This window comes from Macaca nemestrina, chromosome 18 (genome assembly GCF_043159975.1).
Source record: "Macaca nemestrina isolate mMacNem1 chromosome 18, mMacNem.hap1, whole genome shotgun sequence".
Lineage (NCBI taxonomy): Eukaryota > Metazoa > Chordata > Mammalia > Primates > Cercopithecidae > Macaca > Macaca nemestrina.
Genome location: NC_092142.1, coordinates 3,561,389 through 3,586,957, shown reverse-complemented (window position 1 = coordinate 3,586,957; position 25,569 = coordinate 3,561,389). Strand labels below are relative to the sequence as shown.

Genomic DNA, 25,569 nt, shown 5'->3' with positions numbered 1-25,569 from the left:
CTATTTCTTTCTTATTGTCAAGTAACTTTCTCCAAATTAAAATGTATGGCAATATGCATTCACCTATATTTTTTCCTTTCAATTAAAATTGACGATCACCTTTAGTCTAGAAGCAGTGCTGGACACCGAGATACAAAGTGAGTCGTGTGTGTATTCAGGTCTGTAGGTCTCCTAGTCTGTGGAAAGCCCTTGTGAAGAGGGAATGATAAACCAAAGAAAAACAGAGCTCTGACAGCCGGAAGAGGGAATCCAGAGGCTTCATGGAGGAGGTGGTGGCATTGACTTGGTTCTTGAAGGTGTGGGTGGGAGCTGACTTGAGAACAGAGCCAGGGGCAGTTGGTCTGGATGGAGGGAAGACCAAATGTCGATTTGTTTCCCTGATGTCAAAGACCTGGCTCCAGTTGACCCCGCCCCCTAAGTCAGGCAGCCAATGAGGGTGCTCCTAGCCGGTTCCCTTGGTTCAACCTCGCTTCACCTCTGCACCACCTGGGCTACAAGCGAGCCAGTGCCCGAGGCTCATCTGAAATGCTTGCTACTCGCTGTAGTACTCACATTTTACTCGGCTCTGTCTTTCTTCCCTCCCCTCCCCTCTCCTCTCCTCCCCTCCCCTCCCCTTCTTTTTTCCTCTCCCCTCCCCTCCCCTTCCTTTTTTGACAGAACCTTGCTCTCTCACCCAGGCAGGAGTGCAATGGCACCATCTTGGCTCACCGCAACATCTGCCTCCTAAGTTTAAGCAATTCTCTTGCCTCAGCCCCCTGAGTATCTGGGATTACAGGTGCCTGCCACCACGCCCAGCTAATTTTGTATTTTTAGTAGAGACAGGGTTTCACCATGTTGGCCAGGCTGGTCTCGAACTCCTGACCTCAAGTGAGCCACCTGCCTCAGCCTGTCAAACTGCTGGGATTACTGGCATGAGCCACCACACCCAGCCTCACTCTGCCGTTCTTTTGCCTGAGTGTTTTTGTGACCCACCCTTTATGCTTGACCATTGCGGAGGACTCATAAAAGGAGGATGAGGCCAGTGAGTCTTCACCCGGGCTGCACTGGTGGTGCACACCTGTAGTCCCAGCTACTCGGGAGGCTGAGGCAGGAGAATTGCTTGAACCTGGGAGGTGAAGGTTGCAGGGAGCTGAGATGGTTCCACCACACTCTGTTGGGGGAACCCACCCCCAATATTTCAACATAGGTTCTTTCTATTTTCCCTAAATGTCGGCCGGCTGAGAAATAAAGAGAAAGTGTACAAAGAGAGGAATTTTATCCTGGGGTGACATCACATATTGGTAGGACCGTGATGCCCACCTGAGCTGCAAAACCAGCAGGTTTTTATTAAGGACTTTAAAAGGGGAGGGGGTGTACAAACAGGGAGTAGGTCACAGAAATCACAGGCATCAAAGGGCAAAAAGGAGAATAAAGATCACATGCTTCCGAGGCCAATAAAGATCACAAGGCAGAGGGCAAAGATCACAAGGCAAAGGACAAAATCAAAAAACTCCTGATGGCCGGGCACGGTGGCTCAAATCTGTAATCCCAGCACTTTGGGAGGCCGAGATGGGTGGATCACGAGGTCAGGAGATCGAGACCATCCTGGCTAACACGGTGAAACCCCGTCTCTACTAAAAAAATACAAAAAAACTAGCCGGGCGAGGTGGCGGGCGCCTGTAGTCCCAGCTACTCGGGAGGCTGAGGCCAGGAGAATGGCGTGAACCCGGGAGGCGGAGCTTGCAGTGAGCCGAGATCCCACCACTGCACTCCAGCCTGGGCGACAGAGCAAGACTCCGTCTCAAAAAAAAAAAAAAAAAAACTCCTGACAAGGGTCTATGTTTAGCTGTGCATGTATTGTCTTGATAAACATCTTAAACAACAGAAAACAGGGTTCAAGAGCAGCGAACCAGTCTGACCTCAAATTTACCGGGCTGGGTTTCTTTCCCCACACTAATAAGCCTGAGGGTACTGCAGGAGACCAGGGCGTATTTCAGTCCTTATCTCAACCGCATAAGACAGACACTCCCAGAGCAGCCATTTATAGACCTCCCCCCAGGAATGCATTCCTTTCCCAGGATCTTAATTATTAATATTCCTTGCTAGGAAAAGAATTCAGCGATATCTCCCCTACTTGCACGTCCGTTTATAGGCTCTTTGCAAGAAGAAAAATATGGCGTTATTCTGCCCAATTCTGCAGACAGACCTTATGGTTCCCTAAAATCACTGTTACTCTGTTCTTTTTCAAGGTGCACTGATTTCATATTGTTCAAACACACATGTTTTACAATCCATTTGTACAGTTAGATACAATTATCACAGTGGTCCTGAGGTGAGGTACATCCTCAGCTTACAAAGATAACATGATTAAGAGATTAAAGTAAAGACAGGCATAAGAAATTATAAAAGTATTAATTTTGGGAACTGATAAATGTCCATGAAATCTTCACATTTTATGTTCAGAGATTGCAGTAAAGACAGGCATAAGAAAATATAAAAGTATTAATTTTGGGAACTGATATATGTCCATATTAAAATGAAATCTTCACAATTTATGTTCCTCTGCCGTGGCTCCAACCAGTCCGTCCATTCAGGGTCCCTGACTTCCCGCAACAGTACTCCAGGCTGGTGACAGAGCGAGACTCCATCTCAAAAAAAAAAAAAAAAAAAATTAGCTAGGCATATGACACACACCTGTGGTCCCAGCTGCTCAGGAGGCTGAGGCAGGAGGATCACTTGAGTCTGGGAGATGGAGGGTGCAGTGAGCTGAGATTGCGGCACTGCACTTCAGCCTGAGTGACAGAGCATGACCCTGTCTCAAAAAAATTATAATTAATAGTTTAACTTAGTGTAAGTAATATGATCTCCCCCTATGTGCCACTAGCAAGAACATCATTTAATGCAACAACTACTGCATTAAACTCAATTGGAGAAAAATAAATTTCCTTGGGAATGAGATTCAGTCTTGATTATTTCATCAGACAGAAAACACCACCCTGCCAACTACTTTTTTCAAAGCCCCTTTCAAGGACCTGTTCCTCAGGCTGTAGATAAAAGGGTTTAGCATGGGGGTCACCACTGTATACAACACGGTAGCTATAGTGTCTTTCTCAGCTGAGTGGGAGGACAAAGGATTAAAATACACAGCAATGATGGTGCCATAGAAGAGGAAAACCACAGCCAGGTGAGAGCCACAGGTGGAGAAGGCTTTCCACTTTCCCTTTGTGGATGGGACCCTCAGGACAGTGCAGGCGATGTGCATATAGGAAGCCAGGATGCAAAGAAATGGGGTGATCATGACCAGGGCACCCTCACTAAGGATTATGACCTCATTGAGGTGTGTGTTCGAGCAGGAGAGTTTCAGGAGGGGAGTCACATCGCAGAAGAAGTGAGGGATGGCATTGTTTGCACAGAATGAGAGTCGAGCCATCAGCAGGGTGTGCAGAAGGACATTCAGGTTGGCAGCCACCCACGATCCAACAACCATCAGGGCACAGAGCTGATGGGTCATCTTTGCTGTGTAATGTAAGGGGTGGCACACAGCGACAAAGCGGTCATAGGCCATCACAGCCAGGAGGAAATTGTCCATGTCCACAAACATGAAAACGAAATACATCTGCGTGAGACAGCCAGAGAAGGAGATGGTCTGAGTCCCGAGTATGTGATTGGCCAGCATCTTGGGGATGGTGGTGGAGGAGAAGCAGACGTCCACAAAGGACAGGTTGCTGAGGAAGAAGTACATAGGAGTGTGCAGGCAGGAGTCTGTGCTGACAGCCAGGATGATGAGCAGGTTCCCCAGGATGGTGGCCAGGTACATACTCAGGAAAAGCACAAAGAGGAGATGCTGCTGCTGGGGCTGCCTGGAGAGTCCCAGGAGGAGGAACTCGGAGACGCTCGACTGGTTTATCCCGCTCATGGGCCTGGGATCCTGGACACAGAGGTAGACAAAGAAGATGAAATGCAGCACCTTGGAAAATGCTGGTTAAGATGGGGCACAGGAATGGCAGTAGAATTTTGCTTGCAGGATGTAAATGATAATATTGTCAACCCTGCTGGGACTGCTACTGCTAAGTTCAGGGCTCAGGTTTACAGAAGGCTGAGCCAGACCTTCTTGGCTATATCCACTGAGCTCCCTGAGTCCAACTTGTAAAATTAAAATGGAACAACCCAGAGATCTGGACAGAAATTCAGTCAGTTTGTGTTCCCCACAGTTCAGGATGTCAAACAGACTAGACAGAGACTGGTCCTGACTGGGTGATTGAAAGGAACTGCTGCTGAGCTCAGGACTGTTCTTCTGGCTCTGCATAATGGAAAGGAAGGAGTGTCCCTCCGAGGCTTTACGTCCTGACAAGTAGTTATCAGTGAAGTCCCACTGATCTTTTTTTTTTTTTTTTTTTTGCTTTTTTTAGACAAAGTCTCACTCTGTCACCAAGCTAGAGTGCAGTGGCGAGATCTTGGCTCACTGCAACCTACAACTCCCTAGTTCAAGTGATTCTCCTGCCTCAGCCTCCCAAGTAGCTGGGATTACAGGCACGTGCAACCACGCCCAGTTAATTTTTTGTATTTTTAGTAGAGATGGGGTTTCACCATGTTGACCATGATGGTCTCTATCTCTTGACCTCGTGATCCGTCCGCCTCGGCCTCCCAAAGTGCTGGGATTACAGGCGTGAGACACTGCGCCTGGCCACTGATCTGATTCTTACCCAGAAAGAGCAGCAGTCGTTACTGTCTCCCAAAGTCCTGGGTTGGCTTCCCTTTTTCAGACCTGGCCAGAGGTTATTGGTCTGAGGGAGAGTGACTCGTCACTGGAGCTTTGAGGATGAGTATCTCATGAATCAGGAGCTGGGCTGCACAGACTCAGCCCTTGACGCAGGAAGGATGTTTGGAAGAATCACAGGGCAAGCTCTTTACAGGAGCCTCCATGGCCACTAGGGCCATATTCCCTGAGAGCCTCATTAAGAAAAGCAGAGAGTAATTGCCCCTTCCCCTTCTTGGCTCTTTTGTGTTCAACACTGACGATAAAGCTTTGCCATACGTAATTCCTGCCTCAGCACTTGGCAACACTGAAAATGATGCAATCTAAGAGGTAATCATTGGCAAAAACACTTCTGCTAGAGGAAACTCACAGCCCTGTATTATATCCCCCACCCAGCTGGGATGGTGTTCTTGTTGGGAGATACCTGTGAAGCTGTACTGGGATTAAGAACATAACATTTGGATTTTCACAGACCAGCACTCAATTTCCAGATCCAGCATTACCAGTTGCATAGCCTTGGGAAAGCTAGTAACCTCCACTGAACCACCAGCTCCCATCATCTATAGAGTGGAGAAATAATATTCACCTTGTAGGGCTGTAATAACTAAATTAGGCAATTTATGTTAAATATCTCATGACTCGGCCAGGCGCGGTGGCTCACGCCTATAATCCCAGCACTTTGGGAGGCTGAGGCGGGCAGATCATGAGGTCAGGAGATCGAGACCATCCTGGCTAACACGGTGAAACCCCATCTCTACTAAAAATACAAAAACAAATTAGCTGGGCGTGGTGGCAGGCACCTGTAGTCCCAGCTACTACTCGGGAGATTGAGGCAGGAGAATGGCGTGAACCCGGGAGGCGACAGAGCTTGCAGTGAGTGGAGATCACGCCACTGCACTCCAGCCTGAGAGACAGATCGAGACTCTGTCTCAAAAAAAAAAAAAAAAGAAAACCAACTCAAATCATCAGCCTAGGGAGAAATGACAGGTTAATATCATTACAAAATCCAAAGCGTCTTCTTGCAAAGCCTGTGTGTTTCACGCAAGACCAAATTCAGGGATCTGAATAATAACATCAGGACCCTGTATTTCTCTATCTCACTACTGTTTTGGCTTGTGCTCAGCTTCATTCTGCAGATTACCTCTCCTCTTGAGGCAGCAAGATGTCCACCAGTAGCTCCAAATTCACATCCTTCCAGACTAGCAGCCACAGGGCACATGAAACTTCTCTCTACCAATGTTTATTTATTAATAACATTGTACTGATGCAGGACAAACGAGCGCCAAAGTGAGGCCTAGTCTGCAAGGGTTCTTGGTTTTGCCCAGGAAAGAATTCAAGGGCGAGCCAGTGGTAGAAGAAAACAACTGTACTAAAGCAGCAGGCGGTGTTACAGCTCCCTGACTGCTCCTGCAGAGGAGGGCTCCACCATAAGTATACTGAGAGTAGCAGCTCTGGGCAGTTTTGCAGCCATATTTATACCCATTTTTAAGTACATGTAGAATAAGGGGCAGTTTATGCAGAACTTTCTAGGGAAGGGGTAGTAATGTTTGGGTCATTGAGTTATTGCATGGAAAGGGGTGGTGACACCTTGGTGTTGCCATGGCAATGGTAAGCTGACATGGCACACTGGTGGGTATATCTTATGGAAAGCTGCTTCCACCCCATCTATTTTAGCTAGTCCTCAATTTGGTCCAGTGTCCAAGCCCTGCCTCCAACCTCAACTCCAGGTACAGCTGTGATCATCCCTTCATGGGTCATGTGTCCAAACCAGAACCAACCATTCTGCATGGGAGAACAGAGAACATCATTCTGGATCATGAACTCAATCCATTCCATGTGGGAATCCAGTGATGGACATTATCACCAGAACTAGATGGAGGAGGATAGGAGTTCCCCTCTTCCTCCACATATTTGGCAATCATTAAACAAGCAAACAAAAATGACAAGTGTTGGCAAGGATGTAGAGAAACTAGAGCTTTACATTGCTGATGAGAATGTAAAATGATGCAGCTGCTGGGGAAAACAGTTGGGTGGTTCCCCTAGGAGCTAAACACAGAATTATCATACAATCCAGCAATTTCATTCCTAGGTTTGTACTCAAAAGAATTGATAACAGGCCGGCTCGGTGGCTCACGCCTATAATCCCAGGACTTTGGGAGGTCGAGGCGGGTGATCACAAGGTCAGGAGATTGAGACCATCCCAGCTCACACAGTGAAACCCGTCTCTACTACAAATACAAAACAATTAGCCGGGCGTGGTGGCAGACACCTGTAATCCCAGCTACTCAGGAGGTGAGGCAGAATGGTGTGAACCTGGGAGGTGGAGCCTGCAGTGAGCGGAGATTGCGCCACTGTACTCTAGCCTGGGCGACAGAGCAAGACTCCGTCTCAAAAAAAAGGAATGAAGCACTGACACACACTACAATGTAGATGAACCCTGAGACACTATGCTAAGTGAAAGAAGCCACATACAAAAGAACAAATAATGTATTATTCTACTTATGTGAAATGTCTAGAGTAGGCAAATCTATAGAGACAGGAAGTAGATTAAAGGTTATTAACAGCTGGGTAAGGGATGTGGGGAGTTATTGCTTAATGGTTACAGAATTCGTTTGAAATGAAAAGGTTTTGGAAAGAGATAATGGTGATTATTGCATACATTGTGAATGTAATTAATGCCATTGGTCAGGCATGGTGGGTCACACCTGTCATGCTCGTGAAGCAGGATAGGTAGTCAAGAAAGTGACCATGTTCTTGGGACACAGCTGCTGTGGTGACCACACAGTCAACACAGTAAGCCTCAGCATTCACCTTGTAATTGAGGTCATTCGAGCAAACTAGCTTCAGTAGGGACTTTCCCTTCTGCAGAGCATGTGCATTTTGATCTTACCTGTCCTCAAATTGACCTTTTCCTGGTTCTTTTTTGGTTTGGTTTGTTTTTGAGACAAAGCCTTGCTCTGTTACCCAGCCTGGAGTGCAGTGGTGCGATCTCAGCTCACTGCAACTTCTATCTCCCGGGTTTAAGTGATTCTCCTGCCTCAGTCTCCCGAGTAGCTGGAATTACAGGCATGCACCACCATGCCCGGCTAATTTTTGTATTTTTAGCAGAGACAGGGTTTCACCATATTGGCTAGGCTGGTCTCGAATTCAAGTGATCCACCCATCTTGGCCTCCAAAAGTGGGATTACAGGCATGCACCACCATGCCCTACTTTTTCCTCATCCTAGAGAGAGAGAGAGAGATTGAGAGATTCTGTGTCTTTGAGTTTAATGCCCTGGTTTTCTTCCAAATTCATGCCTTTTCTTATTCTTGTAAGTTTTTCTACCTGTGTGTCTCTATGCTTTGTCCTTTATAAAATGTCATTGGACAACCAAAAGTTATAGTTGTCTTATCCCAGGTCACCAAAGGTTGGTGTTGTCTTACCCCAGATGGGACTCGAACCCACAATCCCTGGGTTAGGAGGCCAGTGCCTTATCCATTAGGCCACTGGGGCAGCTGTCAAACAGCCTACTGAGAATATTAAAAGACAGAATAACTCATCACAGGTGGCTAGAAAACTACCCTAGAATTGGTTTGGGCATTTATTCAAGAAAGTATTCCAGCTTGAGCAGCATAGCGGGATCCCCGTCTCCACAAAAAAATTTTAAAATTAGCCAGGTGTGGTTGCGCTCACCTGTGGTCCCATCTACTGGGGAGGCTGAGGCTGGAGGATCGCTTGAGCTTAGGAAGTGGAGGCTGCAAGGACCCGAGATGGCATCACTACACTCCAGCCTGGGCCACGGGAGTGAGATCCTGTCTCAAAAAAAAAAAAGTCTTAGCTGAGTTCTTCCAACGCAGCAGCCTCCATTCGGGTCGCAGAGAATGAGAGAAAACGCCCAGTCCCCGCAGAGCTCTGCAGTCTGCGTCCTCGAGCCCCCGACGCTGTCCTCTCCCGCGTGGTTTCCGCTCCTTTAGCCCGCATGGGCTTGGGGGAGTCCGACTCGTCTGATCCTCCAGAAGGGAGTCCCAGGCGCCCGAAGGAACTAAATTTTCCTTCGGAGTCAGAGAGAAACGGAGGGTCTCGGGCTGGGTGGGTCGGTGGAGCACTGAGCCTTGACGCGAGGCGCTTGACCGCCCTACTGTGTTTTTTTGGTTTTTGTTTTTGAGACGGAATCTCGCTCTGTCGCGCAGGTTGGAGTGCAGTGGCGCGATCTCGGCTCACTACAAGCTCCGCCTCCTGGGTTCACGCCATTCTCCTGCCTCAGCCTCCCTAGCCTCCTGGGTTCACGCCATTCTCCTGCCTTAGCCTCCCTAGCAGCTGGGACTACAGGCGCCCGCCACCGCGCCCGGCTAATTTTTTTTTTTTTTTTTTTCAGTAGATAGGAGGTTTCACTGTGTGAGCTGGGATGGTCTCGATCTCCTGACCTCGTGATCCGCCCGCCTCGGCCTCCCAAAGTACTGCTGTTTAATAAAAGTCAGGTCCGCCTGGGGCCTAGCGCGTGACAAAAGATCCTGCAGGGGCTGGTCGCCGTGGCTCGCGCCAGTAATCTCAGCACTTTGGGAGGCCAAAGCGGGTGGCTCACTCGAGGTCAGGAGTTCGAGGCCAGCCTGACCAACATGGTAAAACCCCGTCTCTACTAAAAATACAAAAATTAGCCGGGTGTGGTGGCTCCCCCAACTACTCGGAAGGCTGAGGCAGGAAAATCGCATGAACCTGGGAGGCGGAGGCTGCAGTGAGCCGAGATCGCTCCACTGCATTCCAGCCTAGACGACAGAGGAAGACCCCATCTCAAAAAATATTTTTAAAAATTTTTAAAACGTTTTTTTAATCCCGCAGGGCACAGTAACGCAGAGGAAGATTTCAGACGGCGCGGGACAGACACCTCACCGGACCTCCAGAAGCTCAACTGCAAGCCCAAGTCAGCGCCCTCTTAGCAGACCCCCGCGCACCCCAGGTCCGAGCGCCACGACTTAGAGCGGGGCCAACGTCCGGGACATGGAGGCGGCCCGGGAGAGTCTACCCAGGACCTCGCTTTTCCAGGCTCCGCGCGAGAGGGGGAGCAAAGCGCCAGACAAAGCCCTCCCCTTGAGGCTGCTCAAAACCGACGCCCCCAGGATCGTGGACACGGCCCATGGAATCCACTGTGACTGTCATTTACCCAGTGGTAAAAATTCAGCAGAATTGGAGCTGTTCAAGATATTCATCCCACCAAGGGAGCTTCGGGGACCTCAGAGACTCATGAAACAAGACGGTCTAATATACAATCCATATTCTAAATTCCCCTAGTAACTTCATATTTTATAAATTGAAGGAAAAAAAATCCAGGACCGAGGGGTTGAGTCTCACCGGAGTAAACCCTGGACTTGAGCCCTTGAAAGTGCATGGCTGTTGGCCGGGGCGGCGGCTCATGTCTGTCATCCCAGCACTTTGGGAGGCCGAGGCGGGAGGATCACGAAGTCAGGAGTTCGAGACTAGCCTGGCCAACATACTGAAACCTCGTGTCTACTAAAAATACAAACATTAGCCGGGCGTGGAGGCGGGCGCCTGTAATCCCAGCTACTCGGGAGACTGAGGCGGGAGAATCGCTTGAATCCGGGAGGCGGAGGTTGCAGTGAGCCGAGATTGCGCCATTGCACTCCAGCCTACGGGACAAGAGTGAGACTTTGTTCAAATAAAAAAAAAAAAAAAAGGAAAGAAAGTGCATGGCATTGGAAAGCCGAAGTCTCCTACGGACTCTACTCCCCTAACGCCCTGAGCTGGACCTAGTGCCCTGCCCCAGGATCCCTGCGGACCCCCCAAGGTTCCAATTAAAAATTAAAAGATGGCCGGGCGCGGTGGCTCAAGCCTGTAATCCCAGCACTTTGGGAGGCCGAGACGGGCGGATCACGAGGTCAGGAGATCGAGACCATCCTGGCTAACCCGGTGAAACCCCGTCTCTACTAAAAAATACAAAAAAAACTAGCCGGGCGAGGTGGCAGGCGCCTGTAGTCCCAGCTACTCGGGAGGCTGAGGCAGGAGAATGGCATAAACCCGGGAGGCGGAGCTTGCAGTGAGCTGAGATCCGGCCACTGCACTCCAGCCCGGGCGACAGAGCGAGACTCCGTCTCAAAAAATAAATAAATAAATAAATAAATAAATAAATAAATAAAAAATTAAAAGATGCCGGGCGAGGTGGCTCACGCCTGTAATCGCTCCAGCCTGGGCAACATAGGGAGACCCTCTCCCCACCTCCCGGCCCCCTAGCCCAGGTCTCGATAAAATAAAAAACAAAGTTAAAAGACCTCAGGACCCAGTTTGAGCTTTTTCAACATTTCTTTTTATTCCCTCCTAGGGTGTCGGGTTTCCCTTGGAAATCAGAGTTGTCAGCGGTTCTCAAATCTCTACAAAAAAGAAATGTTTTGTGAAAAAGTAAGGGCTCAAAAGGCCAGGCGCGGTGACCCAGGCCTGTAATCCCAGAACTTTGGGAGGCCGAGGCAGGCGGATCACGAGGTCAGGAGATGGAGACCATCTGGCTAACACAGTGAAACCCCGTCTCTACTAAAAATACAAAAAATTATCCGGGCGTGGTGGCGGGCGCCTGTAGTCCCAGCTACTCGGGAGGCTGAGGCAGGAGAATGGCGTTAACCCGGGAGGCAGAGATTGCATTGAGTCCAGATAGCGCCACTGCACTCCAGCCTGGGCGACCGAGCGAGACTCGACAGAGTCTCAAAAAATAAGCAGAAGGGCTCCTCTGGGATTTGAACCCGGGACCTCTCGCACCCAAAAGGAGAATCATGCCCGTAGACCAACGAGCCACGGTAGTAAAAAACTTACTTTTCTTTGGGGCAGTTGTGGAGTACTTGGAGCAATACAGCTGAAGCCCGCGAAAGCAAAGTGAGAGAAGACTGGGATTGCAGGCTTGCTGGAAAGGGGTAAATTCAACAGCGGGTGGGCCAGCGCCCGGGCACCTCCCCGCACCGCACAAAGTGGGGAGAGGCCCCTGCGCCCCTCATACCCATTCTGTGGCCCCTCCGTTCTCACCCGCCCCCGCCCCTCTGCCCCCGGCTGGCAACCAGCCAGTCCCGGTGCTGCCTTTGGTCACTTCACAGACAATCCTCGCTGCTGCGAGCGCGCGGGGACCAAAATTCAATGATTGAGGGGATACCATCACAGAGCTCGATGTGGCACCTAGCAGTGTTCATTAAACGCTGGCTGTTTCCAGAACTCCAAGGTAGCAAGGAAGAAAACAAGTCGCCCAACGTGGGGCTCGAACCCACGACCCTGAGATTAAGAGTCTCATGCTCTACCGACTGAGCTAGCCGGGCTCCCTTACAGACGCTTTATGTCTAGTCATTGGCGGGGTGGCATGAGAATAGTAGAAACTAAGTGACATAATGAATCAGACCCAGAAACCAGGGCGACTGGGGGTCCCCCACAACAGTTTCAGTTCCGCACCGATGCACCCGCCTGAGTAAGACTTGCTCACCACTCTGCCATCTCCCATAAATGCGGATGACCCGCCAGAGGCTCCTTCCCCACCGCTCCGGCATAAATCTGTATTCTCTGCCGTCCGCTGAAATGTCCTCCTTTCAGAAAGAGAAAAAACCTACCCACACTGCACGCACCTAAAAGAGTCAACGACAACCTCTTTTTTGAGGCCACTCGAATTACAGGAACAGGAGAGTTCTGCTGTGTGTAGGGCAGATGAACCCATCCTCAGAGATGCAGACAAAATGCCTGAAGCTCACTTGGAGCTCGCAGAAGCCCCCGCAGGTGCCGCTCCGCACTGTAACCTACTGTGACGTGCATCTAGCTGTTCCATTTCCATTACTGTGTGCTTTTATATCTAGAACTATTTGGTTCTTTTTTCAAACTAGAAGGTTGAAAGGAGAGCATTTTACATAGGTCCTGTTTTTTTGTTGTTGTTGTTGTTGTTGTTCTTTTTTTTTGAGACGGAGTCTTGCTCTGTCACCCAGGCTGGAGTGCAGTGGCCGGATCTCAGCTCACTGCAAGCTCCGCCTCCCAGGTTCACGCCATTCTCCTGCCTCAGCCTCCCGAGTAGCTGGGACTACAGGCGCCCGCCACCTCGCCCGGCTAGTTTTTTTGTATTTTTTTAGTACAGACGGGGTTTCACCGGGTTAGCCAGGATGGTCTCGATCTCCTGACCTCGTGATCCGCCCGTCTCGGCCTCCCAAAGTGCTGGGATTACAGGCTTGAGCCACCGCGCCCGGCCTTACATAGGTCCTGTTGTCAAAGATTATTTTATTTATTGCCTTTCATAAGGATAATTGTATTACAATCTGCCTAATACTCTGCATCTAAAATGTTTGCAATTTTGCTTCTGTTGTCTACTGTTGATGACTTGTTGTTCATGATACCTTGTTTTGCTTGCTTTTTTGTTTTGTTTTGTTTTGTTTTTTGTTTTTTTTGTTTCGTTTTGTTTTGTTTTTTTAGATGGAGTCTCACCTTCTCACCCAGCAGGCTGGAGTACACTGCCGCCATTTCGGCTCACTGCAACCTCTGTCTCCCGGGTTCAAGCGATTCTCCTGCCTCAACCTCCCTAGTAGCTGGGGTTACAGGCGCCTGCCACCATGCCCGACTAATTTTTGTATTTTTAGTAGAGACAGGGTTTTATCGTGTTGGCCAGGATGGTCTCAAACTCCTGACATCAGGTGATTCACCCGCCTCAGCCTCCCAAAGTGCCGGGATTTCAGGCATGGGCCACCGCACCCGGCCTCCTTGTGCTGGGTCCATTTTCCTTGTAAATTTCTTTGATTCTTGGTTGAGAGTATGTTCTCAAACCCAGAGTCCCAAACAAAAATGAAGTCCCTGCCAATAGAATCTGTCCTCAGAGTAGATCAGAGGAGGCCCCAGTCCTGGTGGGTGCTGGGACTCAGGACCAGGTACCCGGGCTCCAGGGTTCAGTCCGTACTCCTTCCAAAACTAGGACAGGGGAGCAGAGCAGCCCCAGGAGGCTACACGCAGGTGAGGAGTGATGGGATGTCGGGAGGGAGAGGCCTCTGGACCCCAGATACAAATGCCCATATCCCATCTCCTCTGCTCAAGTGTCCGGCTCCCTCTCTCCTTAAGATTGTGACTGCTAGAGCCAGGGATAGTGGGTGAGAGTCCCAGACTGGACCTTTTAAGGCGTCTGACTGTGAAGATTCGGCTCTTATTGTATATAGGGACTTGTCTCTTCTTGGGTGCCTTGAGTTTGCACTGACAGAAGTAACAAAAAAACAAAACAAAACAAAAAACCACCAAAAACCAAACAAAGGACAAAAAATAGCTTGTCAAAAGGGTTCTGGCAACACTGGTGACAGAACTCTAGATGAATTTTAAGAAGAGGTAGTGAGATAGTAGGCGGCGTCAGCATAGCTTGAGACCTTTGTACAAATTACCTTTGAAGGGCGTCCATGTCTAGCGCTGAGGTCTGTAGCCCGAGCCGAATCTAAAAAAGAGCAGGAAACGACTTTTTGCCTGGACCAAAAGCCGGGCTCGTCCGGGATTTGAACCCGGGACCTCTCGCACCCTAAGCGAGAATCATACCCCTAGACCAACGAGCCGCACAACTTATAGCCTAAGGTTATCTTTGTGGGCGTCCTAGCATCCTGGGGGCGGCAGGGGCGGACCCAGCAGGACCCCAATGAGTAGACTCTTATTTCAGACCCGCCTGGAAGGGGCAATTTCAAGGGCAGATGGACGTGGCGGGAGCCCAGAGCCCCGGCCCCTCCTCCGCACCGGACAAAACGGGGAGCAGCCCTGGCTCTCCGACAATCCGAGAGCTCCCTGAGTCCTCGCCCGCCGCCGCCACTCGGCCCTGGGCTGGGGATTCCGCGTCTGAGCGCAGAGCAGTGAGGAGCTCCAGCTTCCGCAGGACATGGGAACCTTCCAATAGCAGGCAGCGGCTGCGCTGAGGGTCTGCGAGCCGCGATCACTGGATGCCCGCCTTGGAAACGCTGCAGTCCCTCAGCGTGGCACCAATGGGTGTTCAATAAAGGCCTGCCGAGTGCACGAGGCACCAGCCACCAGGCCCCCTACCTCGCCGCACCCCTCGCTTCTCCGGCTGCGGTCCCCCCTTCTCCCCAAGGAAGCCAAAACCCAGAAAGCGAACTTCTCACGTGGGCCTCCAACCCTGAAGGCTGACGCTGAGAGTCTCTTTGCTCCACCGACTAAACCAGCCCCGCAGCACCCGCCTGGCCTCAAGCTCCCAGGATGGCTGAGCCCTCGGAGAAGACGGCTTAGGCCACCATTCACACTGCGCACCACGGGCGATTCAGCGATCCGCCCCCTTGCCCTTCATTGGGGGGAGCTGGCGAGACCTCCTGTTCCCAGGACGTGAGGAGGAGGAAGAATGAAGCCCGTGGGGCAGCAGGCGTCGGGCGTCGGTTCCGGGGCACCCTTTACTGGCACTCTGCCCTGCCCTGTATCCAGATTTCACCTGATTCTCGAGAATCCGGCAGATCTGGGCTAAAAGGGGCTCCCCGTCCCCTCCAGATCCAAGCTGCGAATTTCCTGGCTCTCAGTGGGAAGGCCCCGGGGTCTGGGCGTGGAGACAGGGGCCGAGACCCCCCCCCCCCGCCAGGGCCCACTGAAGTGCTGCCCGCGGATGCCCAGTCTTCCCCTCCTCCCTCCTCTCACTCACTCCCCTTCCTTCTCCCCTGCTTCCCGTGTTCTCCCCTTCTCCGAATAAACTGAAATTTTAAGCGGAGTAGGGCTCACCTGGGACTGGAGCCGCCATACTCTGGAATCCTAGAAAAAATTTATGCCCCTGGAGCGACCAGTGAGCCCGACGCATTCTTCCTTATTCTAAATAACCTCCTTATAAATAACCTCCTCCTGCTGCTCGGGGTCGTCTCCTTTAACAGCGGTTGCAGCAGTTGGCCGCCCTGGATCCCATTTCAGCAAGGCGAGCGATTCAGGCCCGTCCGTCCGCGTCCCGGGACCCCGGGAGGTCTCCAATGAGGCCCTGCCAACAGGAGCCTACCTCCGCCTTCCTAGTCTCACGTCCTTGCTGAAAATGCGAAAAGGGAGAAAAGAAAAGGAAAAAGGGGCTCGTCTGGGATTTGAACCCAGGACCTCTAGCACCCAAAGCGAGAATCATACCCCTAGACCAACGAGCCGCCGGTTTTTCATTTTGTGTTTTTGTTTTTTGGTGGGAGATACGTCTTTCCGCCCCTGACGCAGAGCAGGACTTTCTCCATCGGCCCAGTAGCTGAGTCTTTAGCGCGCGCACCTGCGAATCTGGACTTTTGGGTTCGCGGCCACCCTCAGATTTCTGAGGCAGGCTTTACTCCTGCTGGATAAACTAACAAGGTTACCCGCTGAGGTTACGAACTGGTGGTTTAAATGTGCTGATATGAAATACAGGTGCATTTGCCTATTACTAAGGTAAAAGGATTTCCAGGCAGAATAGTGATGTCAGAAATCACAAAGGAAATGTACAGATTTTACCCAAGTTTTTAAAACGGCAAATGACGATCCAAAGAAAATACCATCTAAATTACAAACTTAGGGCTTATTACTGGGTTACGCAGATTTCAAATCCTTTAAAATATATATAGGCTTTTTTTTGAGACGGAGTCTCCCTCTGTCGCCCAGGCTGGAGTGCGGTAGCGCGATCTCGGCTCACTGCAAGCTCCGCCTCCCGGGTTCACACTATTCCCCTGCCTCAGTCTCCCAAGTAGCTGGGACTACAGGTGCCTGCCACCGCGACCGGCTAATTTTCGTATTTTTTTATATTAGAGACGGGGTTTCGCCGTGTCAGCCAGGATAGTCTCGATCTCCTGACCTCGTGATCCGCCCTCCTCGGCCTCCCAAAGTGCTGGGATTACAGGCGTGAGCCACCGCGCCCGGCCAGTATATAGGCATATTTTTAAAAGACATTTAAGAAAGGAAAAGTAATGAAGATCTATGACAGAAACGGCTTCGTCTTCCCTACCTGGGACTACGGAGCATAAACGCTGCTTGCCGCAGCCTCTCTGGCAGACAAGTGTAGCCCTGGGCTGGCCCTAAGGACCATAGGTGGAAAACAACTGAGCCTTGAAGTGGGGAGACCGGAGAAAAGAGATTGTCCTAGAGCTTGCATGGGAAGAGTTTCGGGACTCAGAAACTGGAAACACTGGATTTCCGTGACAAAGTTTCCCAAGCAGCAGTACATGGTGCAATGGGTGTGTCTGGAGGCTGGGGTGAGGCGTTAAAAAAGGCAGCCCGCTGCTTCAGTGACTTCCTTGAGACTCAAAGGAGGCCAGGGAGAACCCTGTCTACTCACCTGCAGGCATCTCTCCCCGGGTCCTACGGATTGCCTGCTCTGGAAGTCACAGAAAAGTGAAGGAGGCTGGGCGCGGTACCTCCTGCCTGTAGTCCCAGCACTTTGGGAGGCCAAGGCGGGTGGATCACTTGAATCCAGGAATTCGAAACCAGCCTGGCCAACATGCAAGACTGCTGTCTACTAAAAATACAAAAATCAGCCGGGTGTGGTGGCGCGTGCCTGTAGTCCCAGCTACTCAGGAGGCTGAGGCACTAGAATCGCTTGAACCCAGGAGGTGGAGGTTAGAGTAAGCTGACACTGCGCCACTGCCCTTCAGTCTGACAGGGTGAGACCCTGTCTAAAAAAAATTTTTTTTTAATTTAAAAAATTCAGCCGGGCGCGGTGGCTCAAGCCTGTAATCCCAGCACTTTGGGAGGCCGAGACGGGCGGATCACGAGGTCAGGAGATCGAGACCATCCTGGCTAACACGGTGAAACCCCGTCTCTACTAAAAAATACAAAAAACTAGCCGGGCGAAGTGGCGGGCGCCTGTAGTCCCAGCTACTCGGGAGGCTGAGGCAGGAGAATGGCGGGAACCCGGGAGGCGGAGCTTGCAGTGAGCTGAGATCCGGCCACAGCACTCCAGCCTGGGTGACAGAGTGAGACTCAGTCTCAAAAAAAAAAAAAAAAAAAAAAAAAAAAAAAAAAAAAAATTCAAAATAAAGAGGGAAACTGAGAACAGATTCCAAGATTCCAACTGCTCATTCTTGTCAGTTACTGAACAGGGACTGGACTCTGCTGGTTTCCATGAGCTAACTCATGCTGTTTTCTTTCTCTCTTTCTGTCTTTCTTTCTTTCTCTCTCTTTCTTTCTTTCTTTCTTTTTTTTTTTTTTTTGGTGGAGTTTCGCTCTTTTTGCCCAGGCTGGAGTGCAATGGTGTGATCTTGGCTCACCGCAACCTCTGCCTCCTGGGTTCAAGAGATTCTCCTGCCTCAGCCTCCTGAGTAGCTGGGATTACCGGCATGTGCCATCATGCCCGGCTAATTTTTGTATTTTTAGTAGAGACAGGGTTTCCCCATGTTGGTCAGGCTGGTCTTGAACTCCCAACCTCAGGTTGTTCGCCTGCCTCGGCCTCCCAAAGTGCTGGGATTACAGGTATGAGCCATTGCACCCGGCCTCATGCTGTTTTCGACAGATGCACAAGGAGAACACCATTATCTTCATGTCTGCGGATGACACAATTGGACCCCTGGAAAGGTTAAGAAAGTAGTTCAAGTTCACACAGCCAGGAAATGCCCTGGAAAGTCTGGCTACAGAACCACATGAATAGCTGTCTTTGCACACCAACAGGTAATTCACAGAAAAAGGAAAGCAAACACACATACACCCACAGAGACATGCACAGATGGCCAATAAACATGGAAAACCACTCACCTCACTAGTAAAGTTTCTTTCCCCACTTTCTGAACTGCCCACAGCATCAGTTCCATTCTAGGCCTAGTTTATCTCATAGCCTTACCACAGAAGCCAGTGGGGAATAGCTATATGTCTGAATTCTCCAATTTTGGCATATGCTTTGACTCAGTATATTGATAATTGAGATATACTACACAAACCATAAAATTCACTAAAGTGTGTAATTGAGTGGTTTTTATATATTCATGAGATTGTGCAACAGTCACCACTATCTTGTTCTAGAATGTTTTCATCATCCCAATTCAGTACCCATTAGCAGTCCTCCCTGTTCCTCCCTCCTCCCATCTTCTGGCAACCACTAGTATGCTTTCTGTCTCCACGAATTTGCCTGTCCTCTACATTTCATATAAATGGAATTATACGATAGTGGTCTTTCATGTCTGGCTTCTCTCACTTAACATAATGTATTCAAGGTTCATCCTTGTTGCATATGTCAGTAATTCATTCCTAATTATGACTGAATAATATTTAATATTATTGAGTAATACTATATTAGTTTGCTAGGGTCGCCATAACAGTACCATAGACTGAGTGGACAAAAATAACAGAAATTTATTTTCTCACTATTCTGGAGGCTGGAGTCTGAGACTAGGTATGGGCAGGGTTGGTTGGTGCTGAGGCCTCCTTCCTTGGCTTGGGGACAGCTGTCTTCTCCCTGAGCCTTCATGCCATCTTCCCTCTGTGGATGCCTGTATTCAAGATCCAAATTATTATTATTATTATTATTATTATTATTATTATCATTATTATTATTTTGAGACAAGGTTTGTTACCCAGGCTGGAGGACAGTGGCATGAACATGGCTCGCTGCAAGCCTCCACCTCCAGGGCTCAAGAGATCCTCCTACTTCAGCCTCCTGAGTAGCTGGGACTACAGGTGATTGTCTCCACACTCGACTCTTTTTTTTTTTTTTTTTTTTTTTTTTTTTTGAGATGGAGTTTTGCTCTGTCGCCTAGGCTGGAATGCAGTGGTACCATCTTGGCTCACTGCAACCTCCGCCTCTTGGGTTCAAGCAATTCTCCTGCCTCAGTCTCCTGAGTAGCTGGGATTACAGGTGTTTGCCACTACGCCCGGCTGATTTCCATAGTTTTGTAGAGATGGGGTTTCACCATATTGACCAGGCTGCTCTCGAACTCCTGACCTCAGGTTATCTGCCTGCCTCGGCCTCCCAAAGTGCTGGGATTACAGTAGTGAGCCACCATGTCTGGTCGACGAATTTTTTTATTTTTATTTTTATTTTTTTGTAGGAACGAGGTCTCACTATGTTGCCCAGGCTGGTCTCAAACTCAAACCTGTAATCCCAGCACTTTGAGAGGCCGAGGTGGATGGATCACTTAAGGTCAGGAGTACAAGACCAGCCTGGCCATGGTGGTGAGACCCTGTCTCTACTAAAATTACAAAAATTAGCCGGGTATGGTGGCACACTCCTGTACTCTCACCTACTCGGGAGGCTGAGGCAGGAGAATTGCTTGAACCCAGGAGGCAGAGGTTGCGGTGAGCCGAGATTGTGCCACTGCACTCCAGCCTGGGCAACAAGAATGAAACTGTGTCTCAAAAAAAAAAAAAAAAAAAAAAAAAAAAAAATCTATGAAGCCCAGTAATAAGCCCTTGATAAGCCCTTGATTTGTCATTCAGATTGTATTTTCTTTGGATCATCTTTTGCCGTTTTAAAAACTTGGGTGAAATCTGTTCATTTCCTTTGTGATTTCTGACATCACTATTCTGCCTGGAAATCCTTTTACCCTAGTAATAGGCATATGCACCTGTATTTCATATCAGCACGACATTTAAACCACCAGCTCATGACCTCAGGGGGTCACCTTTTTGGTTTATCCAGCAGGAGTAAAGCCTACCTCGGAAATCTGAGGGTGGCCGCGAACCCAAAAGTCCAGATTCGCAGGTGCGCGCGCTAAGGACTGAGCTATTGGGGCGATGGAAAGAGTCTCTCTCTGCGCCAAGGGCGGAAGGACATGTTTAAAAAAAAAAAAAAAAAAAAAAAAAATTAAAGCGCGGTTCGTTGGTCTAGGGGTATGATTCCCGCTTTGGGTGCGAGAGGTCCCTGGTTCAAATCCCAGACGAGCCCTTTTTCCTTCTCTTTTTTCCCCTTTCGCATTTTCAGCAAGGACGGGAGACTAGGAAGGCGAAGGGAGGCTGCTGTTGGCAGAGCCTCAGTGGGGACCTCCCGGGGTCCCGGGACGCAGACGGACGGGCCTGAATCGCTCGCCTTGCAGTCGGTCCGTCACCCTGAAATGGGATCCAGCGCTGCCAACTGCGGTAACCGTGGTTAAGGAAGACGACCCCGAGCAGCAGGAGGAGGTTATTTAGAATAAGGAAGAATGCGCCGGGCTCGTTTATTTATGGGCATACATTTTTCGTAGGGTTCGAGAGTATGGCTGCTCCAGTCCCAGGTGAGCCCTACCAAGGTTTAAAATTGCATGGTATTGCGGGGAGTAATATGTGTGGCGGGGGGCCAGTGGGAGGGGAGTGAGGGAGAGACGGAGGGGCGAAGGCCCGGGCATCCTCCGGCAGCACTTTAGTGTGTCCTGGCGGGGTGGGGGTCTCGGCTCCGGTCTCCACGCCCAGACCCCGAGGCCTTCCCACTGAGAGCCAGGAAATTCGAGGCTTGGATCCGGAGGGGAGGAGGAGATCCTTTCAGTCCAGATCTGCCGGATTCTCGGGCTCCGGGTGAAATTTGGACACAGAGAAGGACAGAGTGACAGCAAAAGGTGCCCCGGAACCGACGCCTGGACGCGGCCTCTGCTGCCCCAAGGAGCCTCTGCTTCCCCACGTCCTGGTGACTGGAGGTTCCGCCAGTTCCCCAGTGAAGGGGAAGGAGGTACATCGCTGACTCCGGCGGGCGCCGCCGGCCTAATGGAGCGAAGCGACGCTCAGTGTCAGCCTCTTGAATTGAGGTTCCGTGTGGGAAGCTCGCCTTCTGGGTTTTGGCTTCCCTGGGGAAGAAGGGAGGACCGGAGCGGGAGAAGCGTGGGACGCGGCGAGGTAGCGGGCCTGGTGGCTGGTTCCTGGTGCAGTCTCCAGGCCTTTACTGACCACCCATCGGCACCACGCCGCGGGGCTGCAGCGTTTCCAAGGCGGGCGTCCAGTGGTCGCTGTTCGCGGACCCTCAGCGCAGCAGCTGCCCGCTCTTGAGACGTTCCCATGTCCTGCCGGAGCTGGAGCTCCTCACTACGCGGCGTGACGGGCGGATCCCCAGCCCAGGGCTGAGTGGCGGAGGCGGGCGAGGGCCCGGGGGTCCCGGATTGTGGGGGCACAGTGGATGTTCCCCATTTTGTGCGGCGCAGGGAGAAGCGGGGGCTCAGGGGTCCCTCCGCGCCCACCCGCGCTTGAACTTGTCTCTTCCAGACTTCAGGAAACCGGAGTCTCCTCCTAGCTCTGCTCTGCTGGGTCCCCACCTCTCGCCACGAGGACGCCACGAAGGCCACAGAGAGAAGACGGAGTCAGCAGAGTATGTGGCTCGTTGGTCTAGGGGTATGATTCTCGCTTAGGATGCGAGAGGTCACGGGTTCCAATCCCGGCCGAGCCCAAGTTTTGGTCCAAAACATCGGTTTCTACCCTTTCCTACTTTAGATGAAGATCAGAGATCCAAACAACTCTGACAGGTCAGCGCAGTCCGAGTCCTTCGATGTTAGTTTGTTTGTTTGCTTGTTTTGAGAGGGTGTCTCTGTGGACCCAGCTGAAGCGCAGTGGTGTGATCTCACCTCACTGCAACCTCCTCCTCCTGGGTTCAAGCAATTCTCCTGCCTCAGTCTCCCAGGTAGCTGGGACTACAGGCACGTGCCACCATGCCTGGCTAATTTTGTGTGTGTGTGTGTGTGTGTGTGTGTGTGTGTGTGTGTGTGTTTTGTTTTGTTTTGTTTTGTTTTTTAAGTAGAGACAGGGTTTCTCCGTGTTGGCCAGGCTGGTCTCCAACTCCTTACCTCAGGTGATCAGCCCGCCTGGGCCTCCCAAAGTGCTAGGATTACAGGCATGACTCACCGCGCCCAGACTTCGAAGATAATTTGTACAAAGATCCAAAGCTGTCTGACAGCACCCAGTGCCACATTTAAAATTTATTTGGAGTTTTGTCGCCAGTGTCGCCAGAGCCCTATCCCCTGATAAGCTTATTTTGTTTTCTGCTTTTTTATTTTTATTTTTTGTGACACTACTTTTGTCAGTAGGAACTCACTCGAGGCACTGAAGAAGAGGTAAGCTGTCCCTATATACAGTAAGAGCCGAGTCTTCACAGTCAGATACCTTAAAAGCTCTACCCTGGGATTCCCACCCAGTGTCCCTGGCTCCGGCGGCTAGAGCCTTAACGGGAGAAAGCCGGGCACTTGAGCAGAGGAAAAGGGCTATGGGCGTTTGCATCTGGGGTCCAGAGTCCTCTCCCTCCCCACATCCCGACACTCCTCACCTGCGTGTAGCCTTCTGGGGCTCCTCTGCTCCCCCATCCTAGTTCTGGAAGGAGTGCAGACCGAACCCAGGAGCCCGGGTATCCGCGTCCTGAGTCCTAGCGCCCACCAGGACTGGAGCCTCCTCGCATCTACTCTGAGGACAAAATCCACTGGCAGAATCTTCGTTTTTGTTTGGGATGCTGGGTTTGAGAACACGCCATGAACCAAGAGTCGTAAATAATCCAATTTTGAGCACTTGAGAACCAAGTGGAAAGAAACTCAAGCCGATTCAAAGTGACCAATCTCTGGTTATGCCCTTGAGCCCCTGCAGAAGCAAAGAATAATTTGTGTGTGCGTGTGGACAAATACATTTGTATTCCAGATCTCACAGAAATTCCTACACCAAGAAATTTACAAGGAAAATGAACACTGCGCCCTAAAAATTAACAAGGAAACAAGGTACCAGGAGCAACAACTCATTAACAGGAACAGAAACTAAATTGCAAACATTTCAGATGCAAAGTGTATCAGACTCATAATACAACTATTCCTACAGTGTCTAAAAATATGAAAGGCAATAAAGAAAATATCTTTGACAACAGGACCTCCAGCCTTCTAGACTGAAAAAAGAACCAAATAGTTCTAGATATAAAAGCACACAGTAATGGAAACGGAACAACTAAATGCACATCACGGTAGGTTACAGTGCGGAGCAGTATTGCGAGGGCTTCTGTGAGTCCCAGTGAGCTCTGGGCATTCTGTCTGCAACTGCAAGGATGGCCGATACACAGCAGAACTCTCCTGTGCCTGTAACTCGAGTGGCCTCAAAAAAAAAAAAAAAAAAAAAAAAAGGGTTGTCATTGACTCTTTAAGTGCGTGCAGTCGCAGTCTGGGGACATTTTTTCTCTTTCTGAAAGAAGGCCATTTCAGCGGAGGGCACAGATTGGGAGAACACAGATTCATGCCAGCGTGGTGCGGAAGGAGACTCTGGCGGGTCACCCCCATTTATGGGAGAACGCAGGGTGGTGAAGGAAGTCCTGCATTAGCGGCGACGTCGGTGGGGACTGAGGCTGCTGTGGGGGACCCCAAGTGCGCTCTGGTTTCGGGGGCTGATTCATTACCTCACTTTGTTTTCACCACCCTTAGGCCACCCAGTCCATTTGTAGGTATAGAAAGAAGTCTATAAGGAAGCCCGGCTAGCTCAGTCGGTAGAGCATGAGACTCTTAATCTCAGGGTCGTGGGTTCGAGCCCCACGTTGGGCGTATGTTTTGATTCTGGCTGTCTCTCCCAGAATCTACCCTCTATCTGTGGAGGTAGAGGCCCCTGACAGATGCAGACTTGCTGGTACCTTTTAGATGTACCCCAAGGGTACGTCTTTTCCTCCCAGCTCTCTGCCCCTGGCAATGCAAGACTTGGTGAAAGAAGAAACTCAGGCCGGGCGCGGTGGCTCAAGCCTGTATTCCCAGCACTTTGGGAGGCCGAGACGGGCGGATCACGAGGTCAGGAGATCAAGACCATCCTGGCTAACACGGTGAAACCCCGTCTCTACTAAAAAATACAAAAAAAAAAAAAAAAAACTAGCCAGGCGAGGTGGCGGGCGCCTGTAGTCCCAGCTGCTCAGGAGGCTGAGGCAGGAGCTTACAGTGAGCTGAGATCTGGCCACTGCACTCCAGTCTGGGCGACAGAGCAAGACTCCGTCTCAAAAAAAAAAAAAAAAAAAATTAGCCAGGCTTGGTGGTGCCCACCTATACTCCCAGTTACTTAGGAAGCTCAGGAAGGAGAATCGCTTGAACTGTGGAGGCACAGGTTGCAGTGAACCGAGATGATGCCACTGCACTCCAGCCTGGACGACAGAGCGAGACCTTGTCTCAAAGAAAATTATAATTATATAATAAAATTATATTATGATATAATCATATTACTAATAGAATTATATGATACATATATACTACATATAATATAAACATATATAAAATATGTATGTTTAGGTATAACATACACATGTTTTTCATATGTGTGCATATTATTCAATACCGTAGACGTGAAATCTAATTTCCATGTGTAATGAGAGAATGAGATATCTTATTTTTTTGGTACGAAGTCTTCAAAATCCCGATGCGTATTCCGTACTTACAGCAGCACATCTCAAGTGGACCAGCCCTATTTCAAGTGTTTAAGAGCCATGTGTGGCTCCTGGCTACCTTCCTGGCCAGGGCAGCAGGGGGCCATGGGGTCAGGTAGCTTCCACCTGCTCTCAACGAGCTTCATCTGCGGATCCGCCTTGGCCCGCAGAGATGTGGGTTTCTAGGGCGAAGTGGGGAGGTCGAGGAAAGAGTAGCTCTCCAGGGCCCACCTGGACCGCGCACCCCACTCTGATCACTCACAACCCAACTACCGGCCTCCTCCATACGGGGAGCCCATGTGGAGCTGAGCGACCGGGGCTGCGGAGGGTACAGCTTCTCTGGTCTGGGGCTGGGAAGGAGGAGAAGGGCGCGGGGCTCCAGCGAGACCGAGGCAAGTGCCAACCAGGCCAGCCTCAGGAGCATCCTGGTCCCTTGCAGCTGAGGCACAGACCTGGACGGACCTGAAGCGGAGCAAGGCGACTGGTGGATGAGGCTTCAGGCTCGGTCCCCGATTTTCAAGTTCTGTATTCTCTAAAATGACGGGGGAAAAGTAACCACTTTTGGGGCTCGTTTAGGGATTTGAACCCGGGACCTCTTGCACCCGAAGCGAGAATCATACCCCTAGACCAACG

The 25,569-nt window shown here is 50.4% G+C and overlaps 1 protein-coding gene, 1 long non-coding RNA gene and 5 other non-coding genes across 8 annotated transcripts; 1 reads left to right on the top strand and 6 right to left on the bottom strand.

Annotated features, from left to right (window-relative positions):
• Nucleotides 1–1,807: 1,807 nt before the first annotated feature.
• LOC105467878 (olfactory receptor family 1 subfamily F member 1) lies at nt 1,808–15,783 on the bottom strand. Its single transcript, XM_011717685.3, has 3 exons — nt 15,417–15,783; nt 14,096–14,145; nt 1,808–3,907 (listed from the first exon to the last, which is right to left on the bottom strand). Exons 1-3 carry the CDS (start codon nt 15,490–15,492, stop codon nt 2,957–2,959), a joined length of 1,077 nt encoding a protein of 358 aa, XP_011715987.2. The 5' UTR covers nt 15,493–15,783; the 3' UTR covers nt 1,808–2,956.
• TRNAR-CCU (transfer RNA arginine (anticodon CCU)) lies at nt 8,156–8,228 on the bottom strand. The gene has a single exon. It is a non-coding gene; the product is annotated as a tRNA-Arg (tRNA).
• Nucleotides 9,300–12,587, bottom strand: LOC139359807 (uncharacterized). Of its 2 annotated transcripts, none has more exons than XR_011616252.1 (3): nt 12,181–12,587; nt 11,529–11,616; nt 9,300–11,095 (listed from the first exon to the last, which is right to left on the bottom strand). It is a non-coding gene; the product is annotated as an uncharacterized lncRNA (long non-coding RNA). The 2 variants fall into 2 exon arrangements; XR_011616251.1 differs by lacking the exon at nt 12,181–12,587 and adding an exon at nt 11,860–12,134 and having other exon boundaries at nt 9,301–11,095.
• TRNAK-CUU (transfer RNA lysine (anticodon CUU)) lies at nt 11,947–12,019 on the bottom strand. Its single transcript has one exon. It is a non-coding gene; the product is annotated as a tRNA-Lys (tRNA).
• On the bottom strand, nt 14,189–14,260 carry TRNAP-AGG (transfer RNA proline (anticodon AGG)). Its single transcript has one exon. It is a non-coding gene; the product is annotated as a tRNA-Pro (tRNA).
• On the bottom strand, nt 15,746–15,817 carry TRNAP-UGG (transfer RNA proline (anticodon UGG)). Its single transcript has one exon. It is a non-coding gene; the product is annotated as a tRNA-Pro (tRNA).
• Nucleotides 15,818–24,003: 8,186 nt separating this feature from the next.
• On the top strand, nt 24,004–24,076 carry TRNAK-CUU (transfer RNA lysine (anticodon CUU)). The gene has a single exon. It is a non-coding gene; the product is annotated as a tRNA-Lys (tRNA).
• The last annotated feature ends 1,493 nt before the right edge of the window (nt 24,077–25,569 follow it).